The 22,598-nt window shown below is 39.6% G+C and overlaps 1 protein-coding gene and 1 pseudogene across 2 annotated transcripts in view; one reads left to right on the top strand and one right to left on the bottom strand.

The window, feature by feature from the left end:
* Nucleotides 1-1,328: 1,328 nt before the first annotated feature.
* On the bottom strand, nt 1,329-4,845 carry LOC149144960 (putative proline transporter 2). Its single transcript, XM_089449287.1, has 4 exons — nt 4,623-4,845; nt 1,920-2,014; nt 1,606-1,798; nt 1,329-1,465 (listed from the first exon to the last, which is right to left on the bottom strand). The coding sequence occupies exons 1-4, from the start codon at nt 4,768-4,770 to the stop codon at nt 1,329-1,331; spliced, it is 573 nt and encodes a 190-aa protein (XP_089305413.1). The 5' UTR covers nt 4,771-4,845.
* Nucleotides 4,846-5,876: 1,031 nt separating this feature from the next.
* The window catches only part of LOC149144958 (putative cyclic nucleotide-gated ion channel 20, chloroplastic), a 410,537-nt pseudogene continuing 393,815 nt past the window's right edge, over nt 5,877-22,598 (top strand). Inside the window, exon 1 of the transcript XR_016264145.1 lies at nt 5,877-6,365. The product of XR_016264145.1 is annotated as a putative cyclic nucleotide-gated ion channel 20, chloroplastic (transcript). The remainder of the gene's footprint in view (nt 6,366-22,598) is intronic.

The following is a 22,598-nucleotide window of genomic DNA, read 5'->3' as shown; positions in this document are numbered from 1 at the left end:
GTCAAACTAACACCACATAAAGTTTAAGTCTTGTTGTATAGAGTATTTACAAGACTATGAATGCATGGTGGTGAGATATGCTATACCATAGACTTTCGATGACAAAAATCTCTAGCTTGCAAGTGATTTTACTATATTTTGTTTCTTAACACATATTTGTGGGCACTTATTTCATGAATTTCATATTTATGAGATTAGATATTACTTTTTTAGGCTTTTAATTCTATTTTATGTCATGTTTATTTGAGTTGTGGGGTTTTTATATGCTTAATGAAATTCTATTTAAAGGTTTTATGAAAGTATGTGAGCATTTTATATTTATAGGATTATATGTTGTATTTTTGGGGTTTTTGTTCTACTTATGTCATAAATATATGTTGGATTTTTGGGCCTTTTATTCTATTTATGTCATATTTATTTGAGTTGGGGGGTTTTATATGCTTAATGAGATTCTATTTAAGGATTTTATGGAAGTATGTGAGATTGTTGCATTGAAATAAGTTGTTAATGAGAAACTTAATGATTCTTATGATTGTTACCAACAATTAGTTGAATACCTCCAGTGAGATTTGGAATTGAATGAATATCCTGCACGCATGAATATAGTAGCTACAATTATATAGTTACACATATGATCACAGATCAGCGAAGACATGGTATGCTCTGGAGTCAATAACCATGAACCGGAATGCTGCCACAGTTGCTATCATGGATAACAAGGCGAAAAAACATACATTCGCCCAATGCCACGTCTTCCTTAATGAACTCAAATCCTTTCCCTTCACTTTAATATACATATGGTTTGCCAACACAAATGTTAATGGTATCACACTCATTGCGCTAGTAATATTCATAAAATCACCCACAAATGGAAGTAGAGCCCCAACAAGTGTGGTCACTGTCAAATATGTCCCTCAAGCCAATACCCTCACTATCCAATTGCGAATAGAATACACACTTTTATTGATCCTTCTGAACTTTGTATCCAGAAACTCGTACATGGGGCTTCCACATATCTACAACCATTCCATTAGGGTTTATAACCTGGAGTGGTATTTCGGGCGGCAAAGCAGTGGTAAGCAGTATCGAGAGTTTTGGCTTCGATTCCACAAATCGGAGGACACGTAGCAGTGGAGGAGTGTGGGGAAACCACTTTATCAGGTGGTTAACCCCCATGTGTCTTGTCAACCCGAAATCTACCGTGAATCGTTGGATCTTTCGAGAGAAGATCAACGGCAGAGAAGTAATAAATTTTGGGAGAGCGTTTAAAAAAAGACCAGAACCTTCTTTTTTCTACGCGCTAGTCATATCATTAAACGAAACTTTTGCTATACCTGTATTTCTGGAAGCATGCCTGAATTAAATGCAAAAATGAGATTTGTTGCAACACCAATTGTTCCAAACATTCTTCTTTTACTTGAACCTGAACTTGAAATCTCATAATCTCTAGCTGGGCTATTGAGACCTACATATCCAAAGTAAGCAGAAAATTAAGATTTTGCTCCAAGCGATTGTTTTAATACCCAACTTGACAAGGACCATGAACCAGAAGATATGTAAGCATCACAAGTAAGATGTATCCTGGTTAAAAGAAAAGAGAGATACCATCGCGTATAGACAATCCAATAGCAGCAATGATATAGATGCAACTTAAGAATGTTGAAACACCGAGCCACAACCTCAGAGACGATAAGTGGGGAATGCCAAATGAAAAAATGCTACAAATGATTCCTGTAATTGCGATGCAGTAAGGTAGCTTCAGCGTGGTAGCTTCATTGTTGTGTAAAGTATATATTGCCTGCACAACAGTCAATCAGAAGAGATGAAAAATAGATAATTAATAAGGAATTGCTGCATGTCAAAGTAGGGGAGCATGGCTTGGGGATAGGAGGTAATTAAGTATAAGAGTAGGGAGCTACCTTCAAAGCTTGTCCAGCTAGAATGATAAATCCAGTGGTGATCATGAATAGATTGATATATTGTAGAGTCCATGTCAAGTAATACATTTTCCTACCTGGGAAAATTCACAATCACAATCGATATGAAAGGAAGAAGTGATTATGTGCAATTATGAAAAAACTTGCTGGTCGATTTACATCTAGGTCGAGTTGAATTCGCAGAGAGGACTGAGAGCGAGGGTTTGGCGGAAAATGGCCCGATCGAAGCAGAATGCCCGTAAGTCCTCAGGCGGGAAGGCGCCGAGGAAGCAGCTTGCAACCATGGCTACTCGGAAATCTGCGTTGACGATAGGTGGAATGAAGAAGCCTCACAGATTCCTTACAAAAAAGCGAGTCATGGACGCGATTGCTAACTGTGATTTTCTGAGAAGTGCGAAGTCTCCTCCGTCGGCTTGCAAGTGGGAGGAGCTGCCATGGCTGAAGGCCAAGGGTTATTACGGCCTCGCTGCTTTCGTGGCCATCAAGCTGGAGCTCTCGTTGAGGCTCTCGTGGCTTCATTCTCACGGCAAGAAACGGAGTTCCAGGACGAATTCTATGGCGAAGAGCCATGAAGTGCACAAAAATGGAAGAGATTTGGCAGGGATTGCTTCAAATGTGTTCTGGAGGAAGAGAGCCTGCGTCGATTGGTGGTCTAAGGTGAACGAGACGACCAGAGCTGAAGCATTTAAGCTTGCCGTTGCAAAGGTCGCCAAATTTGAGGAGGATGCAGGGCATATGTTTGACAAAACGCCCCTTCGAGATTTTATCCCAAACAGGGGCCTGTTCTCTGTTTCAGCTCAAACGGAATGCGCTGGAAAGGTTTTAAGTCTCCGGCTTAAATCCCAAGACTCAGCGGAGGCATGGCCTAAGCATAACCTTGCAAATCTAACATCCGTGAGTCTCAGGAGTGCCTCCCTCCCAGACAGATGCGTGCTTACCAGTTTTCCTGGCCATCAGGGTTACAGTAGCCCGCAGAGAACAGAAATTTCAGAACCATTCCAGATTATGATTGTACTCATCTCCGGTAAGTCAATGCTGCTTTGGGTGAGATCTTCAGATCTGGTACAACACCTCAAGCTACTCCTGGAAAATAAGGCGGGGATCCCGACAATCTTCCAGCGTCTCCTTTATGAAGGTAAACAATTGGAGGATACCTGTCCCCTGTCCTGTTATAATATTCAAAGAAATGCCTCCATTACCCTGTCCATGAGTCTGAGAGGGGGTGTTGTTGGACAGTCCTCTTCAGCTGCAGCCTTTTCCTATAAAGATGCGGTCCATTCTCAGAAGCCCAAGGAAAGAGCTCCTCCTGCTCAAGCTCCCAAACCCTTCTTAGTGGACAAGTTGGAGGATTCCCCCACCATTGAAATATCACATCCCTTGTTGGAAAAGCAACACCAGGTGTTTGCAGAGAAGGGCATCATTTGCAGGTTCAATGGTCTTTGGCCTAGTACAGCAGATCTGTACCAATGGATTCATGCAAATTGGACCAACAATTGCAAGATTATTTTCTGTTCTAAAGGCTTCTTTATAACTCTGTTTGTTGACAATGAGGATTACCAAAGAGTCTTGACTGGAGGCCCTTGGTTTTGGAATTCTGCGGGTCTGTTCCTTACTCCGTGGTTCCCAGAGTTCGATCCTTCCACAGCAGTCATCACCAAACTCCCGATCTGGGTTAGACTCCCTAACCTTCCGGCGCATCTATGGAACTTTGTTGTATTTGAAGCTATCGGCAATTCCTTAGGTCGCTACCTCGACACAGATCCCTCACGAGGGCTAAAAGGAATTTATACCTACGCCAGAATCTGCGCAGAAATAGACATAAGTAAAGGACTTCCTGAGCAGATCATTCTCAAAATAGGTGATTTCCATTGGACTCAACCTCTGGATTTCGAGAATACAGCATTTCGGTGCCGAAATTGTCATCTCACAGGGCACCTTCAAAGTTCGTGTCCTTCAATGCCTTTCCAAAAAAAGAAAGCTAAATCCAAGCCAAAATCCAAAAGCTGGAAACCTCATGATCCTCCCCCAATGGATGTTTTTTCCAGCTCAGATGAAGAGGACGAGGAGGAAGATGAGGAAGTCATGGACAAAATGCCAGAACAGGTTTCTCCTTCAGCGCGTCACGAGGAAGCAACAGTTCCTCCCGTCTCTCAGAAACGAACTCATGAGTCATCTCCTTCAGATTCAGACAAGGAGCTTTCGCCTCCAGCCCAAAACAGTTTACAAATCGTTCTTGACCAACAAGATCCAACTGGTTGGGTCAAAGTCGGTAAAAAGAAAGGGAAAAAAGGTCGACCAAATGATTCCACCCTCGTTGTGTAGAATCTTTGGTTTGGACCGGTCTTCCTTCTTCTTCTGGTTCTGTTTGTTCAGCTCTGCTCTAGTCTCTTCTTTTCTTGGGAGCCGAGGTGGATATTTTATCCTTTCCGGCTGCCCTGTCAGTCTTGTGGTTCTAAGCCGCCCTGCGTGGTGGGCAGTCTATTCTTTTTAGTTTCCTGAAGCTAGGCCTGCTGTTTAGCGGCCCGTTTTTCTGCAGTTTGCAAAAGTTTTGTACTATATTTTCCTTTAATACAATCGCTTACTTACACAAAAAAAGATTATGTGCAAGTATGAAGATGTTGATTTGATGAAAGTAACAAGAAAGTATTATATTGAATGGGATGGGTGAGTGTAAAAGAAATTTACCATAAATGTGACCAGCTAGGTCTCTGTATCGACTATGTCGGATGCCTCCAGTTTCGTGGAGACGCGCTAGGAGGGTGTTTGCATAGAGTGATATGAAGGCTACTGCTATCAATCCCAAGGTGCCCCCTACCCATCCCAAGGGAACCATGACGATCCCTGAATACCCCAATGCATACGCACTGTTGAGTGATGTTATCAGAACGAGGCCGACTTGGTACCATGGATCTGCAATAATCTCAATATTATTATTTATCGAAGTTGGTATAGACATATACAACGTACAATGTAAAAATATTGAACGATATGACTTACCGTGACTTGAGACTTGAGGTGTTTCAATCTCGCAGGCTGCTCCTTCATGTCCATGTTGTCCCTCTGCCAAATTTTCTCCTCCAAAAGAATAGTTCCCGACATAGTTCCCAACATACACTATCTTACATTTTCGGCACATACACTATGTTACATCCCTCGAGTGAAGCTTCATCTAATGTGTCGCTCCATCTAATGTGTGGTTATCTGCATGGAGGAGGCCAATTGAAACGGTAAGTGATGGCTATATGAAATTGAAACTGTTAGTGATTGCCATGCTAAATCAATGTCTTACATCCCTCTGGCCACGTTTCGTATAGGAGAATTGAAATGGTGAGTGATGTCTAGGCGGAATTGACACTGTTGGTGTTCCTAACGTAATTGAAACGGATGGTGATGGCGATTCGTACATTTCACAACTATTTTTAATCTTTCCACTTCGTCTTAATCATAATAGGTGGCGATTAACAAATGGTATGGTAAATTTTTAATCATGCTTTATAAAAAAATAATTTAAGCATGGTTTAATCACATGATTTAGATATGCAAGAAAGTTACTTTTGCAAATTTCATTCATTGATTTAGTGACGACTACAAAAATATATTGGCATCTTTCAATTTAAGCCATCTGGTCAAAAAGATTAATTAAAAAAATAATTAAAGTGCCCAACTCCAATAAAAGAGACGCCTATTCACCTAATTAATTAAAAATTTATTTCGATAAACGACTTTGTGACATATTCATATTTTTACTCCGCTAATCCATTCCATTTACATCCTCCTTGCGAATCATTTAACACGGTTGACAGAAACTGTTTTAATCTTTAAACAGCGGGGAATCATTGGCTGCTATCCGCTAATATAGAGGGACTCCTCGCTATTATTTAAAACGAAATCCTTTTAATCATTTAACAATGAACTCCTTTTATTAAATAAAATTGAATAATAATAATAAATGGGCACACATTTTCACTTCGGCTCTGCCATTTTGAGTGAGAGACTAACGTCGTTGTCAGGGGGATAATGCAAATGCAGATGCGATGGCAAGCTCGTTTGAGATTCTGAATGGTAAAAGTCAATATTGGGACTTCAGACTCCAGAGGGCCAATTGGCGTTACTCGGCGGAAAGTTCGTTAGAAATTTCGTGTTCCACGAGGGATATTATTTTCTGCCGTGTTCTATCAGTTGAAGAGTCCTGCAGTACGATTTTCAAGGCCGACGCAATTGCGAGGTTGCTGCTTCCTTGGGCATGGCGAGAAGTTTACGGCAATCGAGGATAAGGTTCCTTGAACAAAATTCAGCTCAAAGACCTCTCTTCTAGTTGGACTTCAAGATTATGCGGTCGAGGCTGTGGAATGGAGCGAAATGGAGAAAATTTTAAGATATTTGGGTCATCGATTATTTGAAGAGGATTATGCTGTCCATAAGCTTAAGGTGCGCAGTTTCTTTTTTGTTTACTGTAAATGTTAGTTTGAAATAAAGCACGAAATAGTCTGAATTTCGGCTTGAAAGTCTATGCCTTGTACAAGTTCAGTTAATTGGAAACATTAATTTGTTTGAGACATGAGAGCCTTATAAACTAGCACTAAATCAGCTCAAGCTGTTTCCATGCATTCACGAAAATGTTTTCTTTTCCCTTCAACTCTGGTTGTTTTAGAGCATTTTCATATACTTATTTTGGGTCTCGGCTAATCATGCACTTCGGAAATAATGCTTTATCAGCTGAAAGTAGCCATTTCTTTCCCAGAAGCTGTATGGACAAAGTTATCTTGATTATCTCGCTGTTATCATATCGACTGTACGGACGACAGGTTAAATTCAGGACGAGCATTACAAATTGCATCTTGTGTATCTTTTCAAAATTTAGGATGAGCATTACAAAGTGCATCTGGCACATCTCTTCTAAAAAGACATAAGTTGACAGGATATTGGGTTCGAGGACAGCGATGGGGATGGGAGTGGTGACGGGATTTATTTATTTAAACCATCGTAATCATTAACTTGTAGGAGTGCCCTGGGCGAGGCTCAGGATCAGACCAACTCGCTGACATTATAACCCAATAACATATTTAACAACACACAGATTAGATATATCAATACCTTATAACTTTATAAGGCAGAAATGTTTTAAGACACATCTGCATTTTGGATATCTCACAAACAAACATGTCTCTTTCAAAATTTGAACATGGTAGGGGATGGTACTTTTATAAACATAGAAACCGGGTTCGTCATATATATATATATATGAAAATTGGATAAAAATTTTAAAATATAAAAACATGCACATGGCATATTATCATTATAAATTTCGAGCGAGTCACAACAAAAACATACATATTACTTTATTTTAGTTTTGAATTAAAATATGCAAATTGCCTAATATCATTTTATTTTTTCAGCAACAACAAAATTATGCACATTACTTCATTGAGGTTTTCAACAAATATATAATGATTAGAAAAACATGTATCAGTTAATTTGATCATTATCATCTGAAAACTGAAACTGACATTAATAGGTCGCTGTTTGAACCGTAAAAAATTAAAACAAATGCCAAGTGCGTATGTTATATTACATTCAATGCCATTCACCACTTCATTTTCTATTGTTGTCCACAGATTCTTAGCAATAATATAGATCTGAAATCCCTCCACTGCTGGACTGCTTCTCCTTTCACTGTTCGAAATAAAATGGTAAAAGTGAGGGTGATTTAGTGTTTTGAGTGTATGAGGGTGTGAGGTAAGGGAAGGATTAGAGTTTTGGAGGGAGGTATACCTATTCTTCTGTCACTTTGTAAACCTTTTCATTGTTATGCAACCAACTCACAAAGCAAAAGAAAAGATAAATTAATGACTTAAAAATTATCTTTTTCGAGGGGGAAACTTCCTTTACATTACATAAATGACCAATTATTGGATGTTACAAATGATAAGACCTCCTTGCTATATATAGAAGTCTAAGGGTTCACAATATAATCAGAGCCCACATAATAGTAATGCAAGGGCACAACAATAAAAATAGTAGGCTTCTATGGGGCACAACAATAACAACATGTGGGATACATGGGCACAACAATAACAATAGGGGGCTACATTAACAATAACAATAAGGGGGATACACTAGTATTATAGGGACCTAACATGCCCCTCTCCTTCAAAAAAGTGTTGTCCTCAATGCTTGAGTAGTTCCGGATGCCTCTATATAAAATTCTCATTTTCCCACGTGGAATCTTCTGCGGGTAAGTTTTTCCTCTTAATGAGATACTTTAAAATTAATCGATTCCGTACCTGCCAGGTTCTTGTTTCCATGACTGCTTCAGGCTCAAATATGATTTTTCCTTCTTCGTCAAGTTTTGGCAACACTGTTTGAACTGGGAGCTTGTCACCGATAACCTTCTTTAAGCATGAAACATGGAAAATTGGGTGTACTCGGGAAGATGCAGACAACTCCAATTTGTATGCCATAGTACCAATCTTTTGCAACACCTTGTAAGGACCATAGTACTTGGGTGATAATTTATTATCCTTCTTAGCTTGCTTGAGGGACATTTGTTTGTAGACATAAAAATACCCAGTTGCCTACATCAAAACTTCTTTCACTACGATGCTAATCTGTCTTTTGTTTCATTAGATTCTACGTCAGATTGAGGTTATCCATTAAGAGTTGGAGAACTTGTTGTTGATGTTCGATGTGATCTTCCACTTCTTGAACCTTAGAATTTTCTCTTAAAGATGATGTGATGGATGGTGAATGATATCTAGAAAGTGCCATAAATAGGGTCATTTTTGCTGCTGTATGGAAGGAAGTGTTATACCACCATTCAGCTAGAGGTAACCACTTGACCCATTGTGTTTGTTTATCAGATATAAAGCAATGAAGATATCCTTCCAAACATTTGTTCACTATCTCAATTTGCCCGTCAGATTGAAGATGATAAGACGAGCCGTGAACTAATTGAGTACCAAGACAAGAAAATAATTCAGTGCAAAAATTTCTAGTGAAAATGGGATCTCTGTCACTTACAATAATCTTTGGGTTTCCATGTAGCTTTTGAATTGTTTCCATAAATGCAGTAGCAACTGTATTGGCTTTAAAAATATGAGATAATGCACAAAAGTGTTCATACTTGGTAAGTCTATTAACTACCACCATGATCACACTTTTTTCTTCATACTTGGGTAGACCGGTGATAAAATCCATTGAGACCTCCTCCCATTGTTGACTTGGAATGGCTAAAGGTTGTAATAGACCCGGGGTCTTAATTGTCTCAACTTTATTTTGTTGGCAAACCAAACATTCTGCCACAAACTTTTGAATACCAGATTTAAGGTCATCCCAAAAAAATTCCTTCTTGATCTTGTGGTAAGTTTTTAAAAATCTCGAGTGCCCCCTAAGGGGGAGGTGTGCAATTCCAAAAGTTTGCTTGAGTTGGGAATTGTTACAAAGATATAAGCGATCTTTGTACCATAATGAATCATTTTTCTAGCTAAATGTATCATATGTATTGGGATCTTGCTGCAAATTTTGAATGAGTGTCCATACCTTTTCGTCATTCTTCAATTCATCCCTGGCTTCGATTATCCAATCAGGTTGGATAATAGAAATGACACAAAGCAATGCTTCCACATCCTCATCCTTTCTTGAGAGTGCATATGCAACAACATTTTGCTTCTCTTTTTTGTAGATGATTTCAAAGTCATAACCCAACATCTTTGTGACCCATTTTTGCTTCTCTTTTGAAGACAATCTTTATTCCAAAAAGTATTTAAGACTATCATGATTTGTTTTTACCTTGAAATGTCTTCCCATTAGGTAAGGTCGCCATTGCTTTAGTGCATGTAGTATTGCCAACATTTCCTTCTCATAAATAGGTTTGTGTAAATACTTTCCCTTGATTGGACGACTTTTAAAAGAAATGGGTCTTCCATCTTGCATTAAAACAACACAAATTCCATTTCTTGGGGCATCACATTCCACAATAAAAGTTTTTGTGAAGTTTGGCGTAGCTAAGACCGGTGCCTGGCACATTGTCTTGTTATGATGTTCAAAGGCTTTAGTTGCTTCTAGAGTCCAAGAAAATGCATCTTCTTATCAAACTTTCGATGATACCCTGTCAACCCGAGAAATCCTCGAAGATGCTTTATGCTTGTATGGATTTTCTATTTTTTAATGGCTTTAATTTCGAAAGGGTTTACCTTAACACCCTCATGAGATACAATATGACCCAAATATTTCACCTCCTATACTCCAAATAAACATTTGGAGGTTTTTGCATATAATTGTTTCTTCTCCAATAGTTTGAGCACCCTATCAACATGTTGAACATGATCCTTCCAAGACTTGCTGTAGATTAGTATATCATAAAAAATACTAACACAGATTTTCTAAGGGTGGGTTTGAAAATGGAATTCGTCAAACCCTAAAATGTGGAAGGTGCATTAGTAAGGCCAAAAGGCATGACCAATATTCATAATGACCCTCATGAGTTCTGAACGCTGTTTTTGTTCAGTTTTCATTCTAATTTGATGATATCCTGAACAAAGATCCAACTTGGTGAAGTAAATTGCTCCATGTAGCTTATCCAACAATTCATGAATGACAGGAATGGGAAATTTATCTTTAATAGTGCGCTTGTTGAGCTCCCTATAATCCAGACACATATGCCATGATCCATCCTTCTTGTGCACCAATACTACTAGAGCAGAGAAAGAACTTTGACTATGTTGAATTATATCTGCCTCTAGCATTTCTGCAACCATATGTTCAATTTCACTCTTTTAAGCATAGGGATATCTGTAAAGTCTGATCTTTGGAGGAACACTTCTTGGAATCAAATGAATAGCATGATTATGATCACGGATAGGTGGGAGGCCTTTGGGATTCTCAAATAGCTTGGAATGGTTGTCCACTTTTTGGAGATCTGGAGAAATAGATGATTTTGATGTTTGAACCTCTAGTGAGCATAATCGTGCAATTACGCCCCGTTGTTCTTTCTTTATAAGCTTTGTCATGCCATTAGAGCTGATTATCTTTCTTAGTTTCCCTGCGATGCCCGTTAATTCAACTTCTTTTCCTTTTCAAAGAAATTTCAAGAAAAGTTCTTGAAAATTAAAAGCTATCGTCCCCAAAGATTGTAACCATTGGACTCCCAGTACAACATCAACACTACCCATTGGAATGGAAAGCATTGGACTATTCAATACATATTCCCAATGGTTAGCTTGATATTATGGCACTTTCCAGAGTAGTTTATAGTTCCTCCATTTACAACCATCACTTGACACTTTGGTGTTGGATATAGGAAGCAATTCATTTCCTTGGCTATCTTACAATGAATCAAATTATGGGTACTACTTGAATCAATCAACACTATTACCTTTTTCTTCTTGATATATCTTTCTATCTTGAGAGTTTGAGGAGTGGTAATTCCTGCCAATGCATTACAAGATATGGTTGGATTCATTTCTTCTTTCTCCGGGGTTGGTCCCTAGTTTATATCCTCCTCTTTTGATGTTTCTTGTTCATTTTCTTCCTCCTCTTCACAATCTATGTAGAATAATTTATTCTCAACACGCGTATGACCTTTAGTGTACTTGCTGTCACAATTGTAACAAAGTCCTTTTACTCTTTTTTCGTCCAATTGTTGTGGTGTCAACTGTGTAGGTTGTGGAAGGCTAGGAGCAACAACACTTCCATCTTTATAGTTGTGAGTGGTAGACTTCCTTGTTGCCATAATTTTGCTTTCAACTTTTCTTGCCACCCTGAATGCCTTCTCCAATGAATCAGGTTCCCAAAGACGAACCTCATGTTGGATGTTATCCTTTAAAGTCCCTATGAAGACATCAATCATATGCTTCTATGGAATATTAGTTACTTTGATATTCAAATTTTGGAAGTCCTCAATTTTCTCTGCCATTGAACCCTTTTGTTTGAGATTTATCTTAAAGAAGGTGTTTCTCTTTGTATCCTCATAATGTGCTATCATTTCCTCCGTAAAAATTGACCAAGTGACAAGTGGTTTACTCGGGACTTTACTTAGGAGGAGCTAAGTTCAAACTAGTTGAGACTTCTAGCACAGTGGTAAGGGTTCCAAGGTTGAGGAGCAAGAGAATCTTGCTCTTGCAAGTAAAGTCAAAGGCAAGAAAGGCAAAGGGAAGAGCGAGAACAATCAAAAGGGTGACAAGAAGAAGACAGATCTAAGTAAGATCAAATGCTTCCATTGCCATTTTTTTGGACACTATGCTTCTAAGTGTCCTAACCAGAAGAAAAAGGGCTCGAATAAGGAGCATGTAGCTGCATCAACTGAGGTAGATGAGTTTGCCTCTCAGTTTGAGAAGGATTTCTCATTGATAGCTTGCATGGCAAGCTCAGTAGGGAGCAGTACGTCGTATATTGATTCAGGAGTCTCTTTCCATATGACTAGAAATCAAAAGTATTTCAGCCAATTGGATGAGAAGGACATGTAGGTGAATATCGAGCTTGGAGATAATGGCAAGTATGCTACCAAGGGAGTTGGTACTGTCAACTTTGAGAGGAAGTCAGGTAATTCTCTTCATCTCAAAGATGTTCTCCATGATCCAAGGTTGAAGAAGAACTTGGTTTTAGTAGTTGTCCTTGAGGACAAAGGGTATGATGTCATCTTCAACAGAGGTAAGGCTTACCTCAAGCATCTAGCTTCAGGAGCAATGAAGAAGATAGATGTGAGGGTGAAGAATCTCTCCAAGTTGCAGGTAGAGTCAGATGCAACCTTGAGCAACAAGGCAAGTGGTGCAAATGTTGGTGAATTTTGGCATAGGCGCATGGGACACTTGCATAATGGGGCGTTGAAGATCCTTCAGCAAATTACCACAGGATTACCAGCAGGCAGCCATGACAAGAGTGAAGTGTGCAAGGGGTGCACGCTTGGCAAGTATGCCAAGTCTTCCTTCCATGGTTAGGACAACAGAGCCAAAGGTATTTTGGAGTTGGAGCATTCAGATGTGTTCGGGCCCTTTTCTTCTCCATCACTGATGAGACACATGTATTATGTTACTTTCATTGATGATTTTTCTCAGAAAACTTGGATTTATTTTATGAAAAATAAAGATGAGGTCTTATACAAGTTCATGGAGATTAAGGCCCTGGTAGAGAAGTAGACTAGGAAAAAAATCAACGCAATGAGAAGTGACAATGGTGGAGAATATATCTCCAATGCCTTCAAGGAGTTTTGTGCAAAAGAAGGTATTAGGAGAGTGTTGACAACACCTCATAACCCTCAGCAAAATGGGGTGGCTGACAGGAAGAACAAGAGTATTGTTGGAGTAGCTAGGGATTTGTTGCATGACCAGGATTTGCCTAGGTTCTTGTGGGAAGAGGCATGCAACACTACAGTGTTTTTGCAGAATAGGAGTCCTCACAGGGCACTTGGATGAGTCACACCAGAGGAGGCTTTCACAGGTAAGAAGCCCGATGTTTCACACTTTCGAATCTTTGGCCCAAAAGTCTACTGTCATGTGTCCAAAGATAATAGGAAGAAATTGGATGCCACAATAGAGAAGGGTATCTTTGTGGGGTATAGTGATACATCTCAGGCATATAGGGGGTATCTTCCAGGAATCAGGAAGATAGTTCCCAGGTGAGATGTAAGATTCCAGGAGGATCAGACTTTGAGAGTTTCCTTAGAGCGTGAGCAGATTGCAGTACCTAAGGAGGAACTACTTGCTCCCAAACAAGAGTCACAACCAACTTTTTAGATTCAACCACAAGCATAGTTTAATGGTAAGAGGGTAGCGCAGTAGGATTTGCAGCAGGATGAGGAGGACAAGCCAGGTCGAGAGCAGACAGATCAACCAGAGCCACCCACCACAAGGAGGAAGAAGGATGAGTAAGCCGATAGGTTGAGACAGAAGGCTTAGGTGCAGATCGATGCTTATAGCACCATGTTTAGGTAGATTAAACATCCACAGAGGTACATAGGTTATATGGCACTGATGATAGAGTTGGTGGACATTGAGCCTTCATCTTATAAGGAGGCAACTTCTCAGCAGTTTTGGTAGGATGCCATGGTGGAGGAGTATTCCTCTGTCATGAAGAATTATGTCTGGGAGGTTGTTCCATGACCTGAGGGAAAATCAATGGTTGGATCCAAATGGGTGGAAAAGCTAAAACATGGAGCAGATGGGAGCGTGGAGAAGTTCAAGGCCAGGTTTATGGCTAAGGGCTTCTCACATATTGAGGGCATACACTATGAGTAGACTTTTCCCCAATAGCACAATATTCATCCATCAGGACTATTCTGGCACTTGCAACATACATGGGGTGCAAGATCCACTAGATGGACATGAAGATAGCATTCCTCAATGGAGTGGTTGAGAAGGAGATCTATATAAAGAAGTTAGACGGGTTCGAGCAGTTCAACAGAGACACACATGTGTGCAAGTTGAAGAGAGTTATTTATGGGCTCAGGCAGGCTTTGAGAGCATGGTACACTCAAATTGACAACTACCTTCGAGGATTGGGCTTCATTAAGAGTGAGGCGGATGCCAACCTGTACTACATCATGGTTGGAGGGATTCTGCTCATTCTAGTTCTCTATGTTGATGACCTTATACTGACTAGAGATGAGAGCTTGATCCAGGATTGCAAGGAGGACCTTGCAAGGGAGTTTGAGATGAAAGATATGGGGCTTATGCACTATTTCCTTGGCTTGGAGGTTTGGTAGGGTGATGGTGAGATCTTCGTGGGACAAGGCAAGTACACAACAAAGATTCTCTAGAGATTTCATATGCAGGATTGCAGGCCCATGGCCACACCTCTAGTCACAAACTGGAGGAAGGTGGATGCTGACAGAGGAGAGTGAGTGGATCCTACAGTATACAAGCAACTCATTGGGTCATTGATGTACTTGGTCAACACACGACCTGATATTTGTTTTGCAGTCAACCAGTTGAGTCAGTTCATGGTGGAACTGACTAGAGTGCATTGGGTTGCTACAAAGCATGTGTTGAGATATCTCAGAGGCACAACAGACTATGGATTGTGGTACAAATAGGTTGATGGAGTGAGGCTTGAGGGCTTCACAGATGCAGATTGGGCAGGGAGCTCCACAGATAGAAGAGTACTTCAGGTGGCATCTTCAACATTGGGTCAGCTGCAGTTTCTTTGTATAGCAGGAAGCAAATATCAATTGCACTTAGTTCAGCAGAGGCCGAGTACATGGCTACTAGTTAGGCAACTTGCGAGGCTATTTGGATGAGGAAGTTACTTGTGGGACTTTTTAGACAGAGGATGGAGCCTACCATGATACATTGTGATAATCAGAGTTGCATTAAACTCTTTGAGAATCCAGTGTTTCATGATCGCTCAAAGCATATCGAGATTTGGTATCACCATCTTAGAGATTGTGTGCAGAAGGGGATAGTCAAGCTACCGTACATTCCAACAGGGGAGCAGACAACAGACATCTTGACCAAGGCATTGGCAAGAAGTAGTTTTGTTCATCACAAAAATAAGTTGGGAGTTGTATATAATCCCTTCCTTGCTAAGAGTGAGTGTTGAAAAGTAGCGTAGGAATGGATTCCTTGATTTGTGCCTTAATTCAAGGAATTGATTTGGAGATCTTCTTAGTCATGTACGAGTTCCAGTGATGAGGACAAGTTCAAGAAGCAGTTTGACTAGTGCGAGTTTGTGGATGACGAGTTATTTGTCCTCTAGTGTGAGTTAAATTGGGAATTGAATGGTTAAGTGGAGTTAGCCTCCTAAATTTTAGGAGTATCCAGTTAACTAAGTGTGTTGACTTTTGTTAACTAGAAAAGCTCTAGTTCAACTTCCTAATTTAGGAACTCACTAACAATAGCCAAATCAAAGTGCTTATCAGGAGATGGAAGGCACACTTTGTATTCATTATTCTCGAGCACGAGTGTGTGAGCAAGAGAGCTTGTGAGAGGAACGAGCCAAGAAATTTTTCTTGTACGAATTGTTGGAGGAGAATTTCCCTTGGGAAGTGCACACAAAAATAGGAGGAATTTCCTATTTTTTAGGAGGTCAAGTGCGCTAGGAAATAGGGGCCTATTTCCTAAGGAATGCACAAGGATTTTAGGGTTTAGTGTTGGTTGGTTGAGGCAAGCATATCGATATTCTTGCAGAGTTGTTTCAAGTTGAGAGATCAGATTGTATTCTCTATTGAAGGAGGGTTATTTGTAAGAGATATGTAGCCTATTTTTTCTTCAATAATATTCTCAAGCGAGGGTTTTCCCTATTAGGTTCCTTAGAAATTGTTGTGTTATGTTGTGTGAATTTGTGAAATTATTTATGTTCTATTCCACTGCTATTTGGTAGAGAAATTCCGTGTCTATGTGAAAAGAAAATTCATTTTCAAATTGTTCATACTAGGAGATCAAAATTTTGTGGAAATTCTACAGTAGCTAGTGAGCTAGTGGGAGAAATTGCCAAGTCACAAAGAACTAGTTTTCAGTTTTTTGGTACTCCATAAGCTCTCGCTGGTACTATTAACAAATACAAAGTTCAAGCAATAGCAAAAGGATTCGCATATGATGGTCTAGGATAGATTTGAAGATAGATTCATGATGGGGTTGATCAGCAGCAACATCCCTTTTTATATCTATTTCATAGTTGACAATATGCATTATACTTTGAGGGGGGGTTTTTTCCAAATGGATTTTCCCTCTTTACCTCACTTTTGTCATATTGTGTCATGCATAAGTTGTTTCTTGAGTACCTGACATGGTTGCAAAGTGTCGGGACTCATTGATTATTTTACATAGCCCTTGTACATGAGTAACTGACATGGCTGAAAATTGTGGAACTCATTCACTAACATACTCTTTGGTTGCGTTTCGGGGGGACAATAGGTACATTGCACTCAAGATTTCATCACAATCTCATCAGAACCTCACTTAGGCCATCGTTTGACCCTCTTTCATATATCATTAGGGGTTGATATGGCCACTTTTTCATTCACTACTAGACCTTCCCTATCATTTGGTATCATAACCTATTTTTAGTGTTGTCTATTTTTAGTACAGTAACAACCCTACAATGATCACACCACCTAGACCACTGAGGGCATGCAACACCGACTAGTTTTCGTCATAAGGCACACAACTACTTTAGTCCCGGACTACGCCTCTAGCCTATGTGTTGTGAAAATTCCTACACTCTAAAGGAACCCCTACTGCAACAAATCTGAATCTACTTCACCTACTTGATTTTAAATTACATTCATCAAGTTATTCTTTTGAATACTGAAGAAAATTACTTCTGCAGCGTACACTAATTAAATATTTGATCTCATGACACTGAAAACAGAGCAAAGAACAAGATACATAGGACACACTTATTTTTGGACACAATAGTCCCCGGAAAAACCCAATGCGAGAAAATTGGTGCAGCAGTTCTGAGGGTTTATTATTATGCAAGAGAAATACCTGAATACAACTCTAGGATGCTTATCTAGCAATCCTTTACAGAGAAAATACTGGCGGAAAATCTAAGTGAGTTTTTACCTCACTTCACTTGGCAGATTTTCCGCTGATCCGGCACAAGACTGGTTTGCCCCGACTATTTTCGTGTTGGCTCTGCGTCAGCCCTGGGTCACCTTCTTTGCCCTCTGCGTTAGCTCTCTCGGCTGTTTTGGCAGTTCCGGCAGTTCCAGATGCTGCGTGACGAGCAACTTTTCTCTCCTGGCTACTGCGTTGCCTCTGCATCATCTTTCCTAGTTGTTCCGATAGTTTTAGTAGTTCCCGACAGTTTCGGTTGTTTCGACAGTTCTAGATTTTGCGTGATAGGTAGCTTTTCTACGTCAGCTCTTCCGGCTACTGCACTGCCTCTCTGCAAGCTCTCTCCGCCTTTCTGTCAGTATTCTCTGAAAAGTCCTTCTTCTGGATTCTCACTGCCCCTCTGCTGCTGAATGATCTCTTAGTTCGAATTTCTCAGCTTCCTAGCCCCAGAAATCGAACTCTAGATGAATTCTCTCCCTCTGTGTATGTGTCCAAATGAACCCCAAGCCTCCATTTTATACTTTTCCTCTTGAGTCTTCAACGACCGAGATTAAGTCTCTAATCAACGACTAAGATTAAAACATGACTTGATCCGCCTTCTAGATCATTCTCACCCATATTTTGATTAATTCCCATTAATATTTTAATTTTCCTAAGTTTAGACTTAAGATCTCCAATAAAAATATTAATTATTTTAATAAAATACAATCCGGGTGGAATTTCACCAAACGGTTTCTGGGTTCTTTAGCACTCATGTGCCTTAGCCTCTACACCAATTTTCAAGGCTAGAGCACTTCCGATGCTACCAAAAACTAACATGTGTCTCTTAGCGAAGCCACCATCAACTTGCAAAATAAGTTTTCTAGCAACTTCAACACAATAGCCCTTATTTATCTTTCAACACAGTCTATTTTTCAGTTTACTTCATTCACATCAATGAACATAAACAAAAGCCAACAATAACAACTCAACAATAATTTCAATGTGCAACGACAATATAGACAAGTGCAAGTTCTTTTATTATGCAGGAGGGGAAACTCCCAACAACATATTCCCCGTGTTCTTTTAAACTTCAAACTTCAATATACAACTTCCAATAGTTTACAACAAGCATTGTTGGATTGAACCCCTAAGGTTCGCTATCACAATGCCCTTACAAAATTCTTCACAAAGTCTTATGCGTAGCCAAGGGCTCGCACCTCAACCAAAATCTAGACCTAGCACAAAGATGTGCGCAACTCTTGATATAGTCGACACCCACGAAGCCCAACAACCTAGAAACCAGAAGCCCTGCGCATATCTTGGTTCGCTGGGCGACATGCCCATTCAACGAGCGTTGTGGGTGTGTCATGCGAACGAAGCAAACACGAAGGGCATTCGTGTGATAATGTTCGATGGAAGTAAATGACTTGGGTGAGGCGTGCACAAGCCGACACACGAAGGGGTGTCGTGCAAGGGTGCCCGCATGACAGGTCGACCACGCCCACCAAGAAGATGTTGGATGGTCACTTTACAAAAAACACAAGTCGACTTAACAATTGGACAAGTCGGCTCCAGGAAGAGACACACCTCTTGGCAAAGGGTGGTCACATATAATTGAAGGCAAAGGCACTTCGGTTGACGCAAGAAGACAAGTCTAAGGAAGACAAGAAGCGAGCAAGGCAGATAAGGAAGTGAACCAAGGAAACAACGAAGGCAAGCTTAGGCTCGCCTAGTGAGCCAAAACGTGCATAGGACTTATGGTTTCTGTTTGGTTGGGCTTTGTGAGTGACAACTTTGTCAACAGTTATGCATAGCTTTGTTTTGGGTCTGGTTTTTGGTTGAGTTGCGAGCCCTTGGTTGTGCATAAGTCTTTGTGAAGAATTTTGTAAGGGCATTGTGGTAGCGAACCTCAGGGGTTCGATCCAACAACACCTGTTGTAAAGCACTGTAAGTTGTATATTGAAGTTTAATAAAAGAACAAGGGTTATTCTCATTGTTGTCTTTTCTTTATGTTCATTTATGTGAATGAAGTAAATTGAAAAATAGACTAAGTGTTGAAAGATAAATGAAGGGCTATTGTGTTGAAGTTGCTAGAAAACTTATTCTGCAAGTTGATAGTGGCTTCGCTAAGAGACACATAGGCTAGAGGCGTAGTTCGGGAGTAAGTAGTTATGTGCCTTACGACGAAAATTTGTAAGTGCTGCACACCCTCTGTGACACTTAGGATGACAAGTGGCAGTGATTGGGCATTGTTTGGGCTATAACATGGCTATTTCTTCTTTATTATTGTGCATTTCCTTATCCTTAAGATCCAATATGAATTTCCTCTCTTATTTCTAGAGACAACCTACTTAATCACTTTCTGCACTATTAAATTATGAACCTAGTGTCTGACAATTAATTCCTTGTACTTTTGTCATAGATCTATGGAATAAAAGCACAACTAGGTTCTTAATGAAATGTTCAACGAAAGCAAAGTATTAACCAATCTCAATCACACATCGGACACACACAAATTCTATCCAATCAATAGTTTTTCATTAAATCAATAACTTGAACCTACTTGGACTCCCGTCTTGGGATAATGGCCCAACTAAGGAATTTACAAATACAACATACCTTGGATTTGATCTAGCTGATCAAGCCCTATATCTCTCCTTGATCTGCTTGGTTGATCTGGATCTCCTATGCTGCACCACAACACCTTCCTTGGACCTGGCACACTTGAGTAAAAATCCTCCAACCAATCATTGAGATGTCCTCTCAAGTCTTGTGCTCACGCTGTGGTGTATCTTTCTCTTCTCCTTAGCCTTGCTTTTATAACTTCTCATTGACTTAAATTTCTAACCCTAATCTCCAAAGTAATTTATGGTTGGGATTAGATCTTGCCTCATTTGAGATCAACGGTAAAACATAATCACTAAAGTAAATACTTTACTTTTCCTAAGTTTCTTTAGCTCAATAGCCACCATAACTAATTATGTGCTTTTCCTAAGTTAGACTTAGGCTAAGTTACAAAAGCAACTTACTTAATACTTGAACAAGTATCCTAAAAAGACTCTGGGCAACTTCTACATGCCTAGACACTTGAGTTTGTGCAAAATTACATGCCTGAGCTACAAGTATCAACATCCACTCACCTACCTACCTTATTGGTTGTCTTTCAATCTCATTTTTTGGGTAGTTATTGCATATGAGGATTATTACCTCAATTTTAACTCCACTTGCTTTTAGTTAATCCTATCACAAATATCTTTCTAATATAGGGTCTACACTACATTTTTGACTTACTAGCTATTCTAGCAATGCTAACTAGTTAACTGAGTGCATGCATAAGGAAACCCCAACCTAGTTCGATTTGATTTTCTCTCTTGGAGAGGCTATTTATTGTATTCATGTTCAACAATAATATCAGATCAAAGTTTATAAGTAATTTGAATTGTCTTTTTGGTTACTTAGTCAATTTTTTTAGCAATTTTACTCTCTCTTCTTTCTTGTTTTTGTAGTAGCTAGTCTAGTATTTTTTTATACTTAGATCTTGTGCTTGTGCTTAAAATCCAACACTGTGGAGTTGACCTTTGACATTGTGGCCTTAATAGTTGTTATAGGATCCTCCTCCTCTGGTATGCTTTGAAAATACCACTCTCAAATATTTTTCTCAACTATGGAATAAGTACAATGCAAAAGAACGAAACCCCTTGTCCTCCTAGTGGCCTAGTATTTAACATAGCCTGATAGCCATGTAGGGTTAAGTGTTTGACTTCGTCAACCCTCGATGTGATAAAGTTTTGTACGTTCTAGAATCTTCTTGAAAGTCCTCACGTGGCTAGCTCCACATGTGTGAGTAATGAGGGCTGTCTTGGCATTCACTCGTACCACGGTGGTCAACTTGCAGGAGGGATAAATTTTGCATATGAACTTCGATTGACATGATTGTTGCATCATTGGAAAGGTCTCGGAGTGTAGAACAACATCATGGGGGTTTCGCTTAGAAAGGAAATATTCAAGCCCTCTAAATGTTGGTCCCTTCTTTTCTATAGTTGATTTACCTTTGTAGACCTTCAAGAATCTCAATCAAGAGTCTCCTCTAATACTATGTGAATTTTTCAAGCCTAGGTAATTGTTGTCCTAATGTTCTCTCATTAAAGAACTCAAAATAGAATTTATTTAACAATAGAAAACTAAATTTCTGAGCTTTGCATCAATCACACAATTGCTGAAAAATGAACAGTTGAAGGAAAAAAACACATACATATGGATTTCTCCTTCGATTAAGCTTTTAATTCCTTTGATTTGTTATTACAAGGTGACCTCTATAGCCTACTTAAAGCAGCAGTTGTACAATTGTTAAAATCACTACAAACAGTGTATGACTTGTGGAAAGAGGGTATAGCAACATAGCTACAATAGTACAACTTACTCTATTTCTGCCTTTCTTAGACAACAAATCACTCTTTCTCCCTCCCAATCACTGAAGCACTCTTTAGCAATAGACTGTATGGCCAAATATGAAGGTGTATGTGTTAGTTTTTGTAGCATCGGAGGTGTTATAGCCTTGAAATTTTGTGGAGAGGCTAGAATACATGAGATTTCCAAAACTTAGAAATCATTTATGGAAATCTCGCCTAGAAATGACTTAATTAAATTATTAGTCAGTTTTTAAATATTTCCTAAGTCTAAACTTAGGGAATATGATTAATTAATCAAAATTAATTAAGTTATGATGTGAATGTTCTAGAAACTCACATGGATCGACTTCAAGTTAATCCTAGCCATCGATTAAGATCTAATCTTGGCCGTTGAAGTCTCAACAGAGGATTATAAGAAGAAGTCGATGGGGCTTGGAGAAATCACTTGAGCAGTTTTATTTCATGAGCAGATCGATTTTCTGAGTAGTAGCATTCATTTTCCGGAGAAAGAGTTAGAGAAATTGAAGCAGTGAGAGAGGGGCAGGTTCAGTGATGCCAGAGGAAGGATTCAATTCCTGTGAGTGCATTTGCAGAGAGGCAAGTGAGCCACAGTGAGGCTGACGCAAAGCAACGCAGTAGCCTCTAGAGGCATTTTCAAAACTGCTGGGGAAATATGAGTTTCAGTGCCAGACGCTGGGTAGAGGTTCTGGAGGCCAGGAGAGACACTTTCCCAAACAACAGTAGACTAGATGAATTGAGGAGAAGCCGGTTCGAGT

This window comes from Pinus tabuliformis, chromosome X (genome assembly GCF_031772625.1).
Source record: "Pinus tabuliformis cultivar Carrire ecotype Pingquan chromosome X, CPIR1, whole genome shotgun sequence".
Taxonomy (NCBI): Eukaryota; Viridiplantae; Streptophyta; class Pinopsida; order Pinales; family Pinaceae; genus Pinus; species Pinus tabuliformis.
Note: the sequence above shows the minus strand (reverse complement) of the source record. Positions and strands in the feature narration are given on the sequence as shown.

Excerpts from the sequence above, each read along its gene's own strand:
- LOC149144960 (XM_089449287.1), bottom strand. The coding sequence starts at position 4,770 with ATGGTTCCCTTGGGATGGGTAGGGGGCACCTTGGGATTGATAGCAGTA. Across the intron at positions 2,015-4,622 it reads CCTAGCTGGTCACATTTATG|GTAGGAAAATGTATTACTTG; the intron begins GTAAATTTCTTT and ends GAATTTTCCCAG. Across the intron at positions 1,466-1,605 it reads TGGATTGTCTATACGCGATG|GTCTCAATAGCCCAGCTAGA; the intron begins GTATCTCTCTTT and ends TTGGATATGTAG.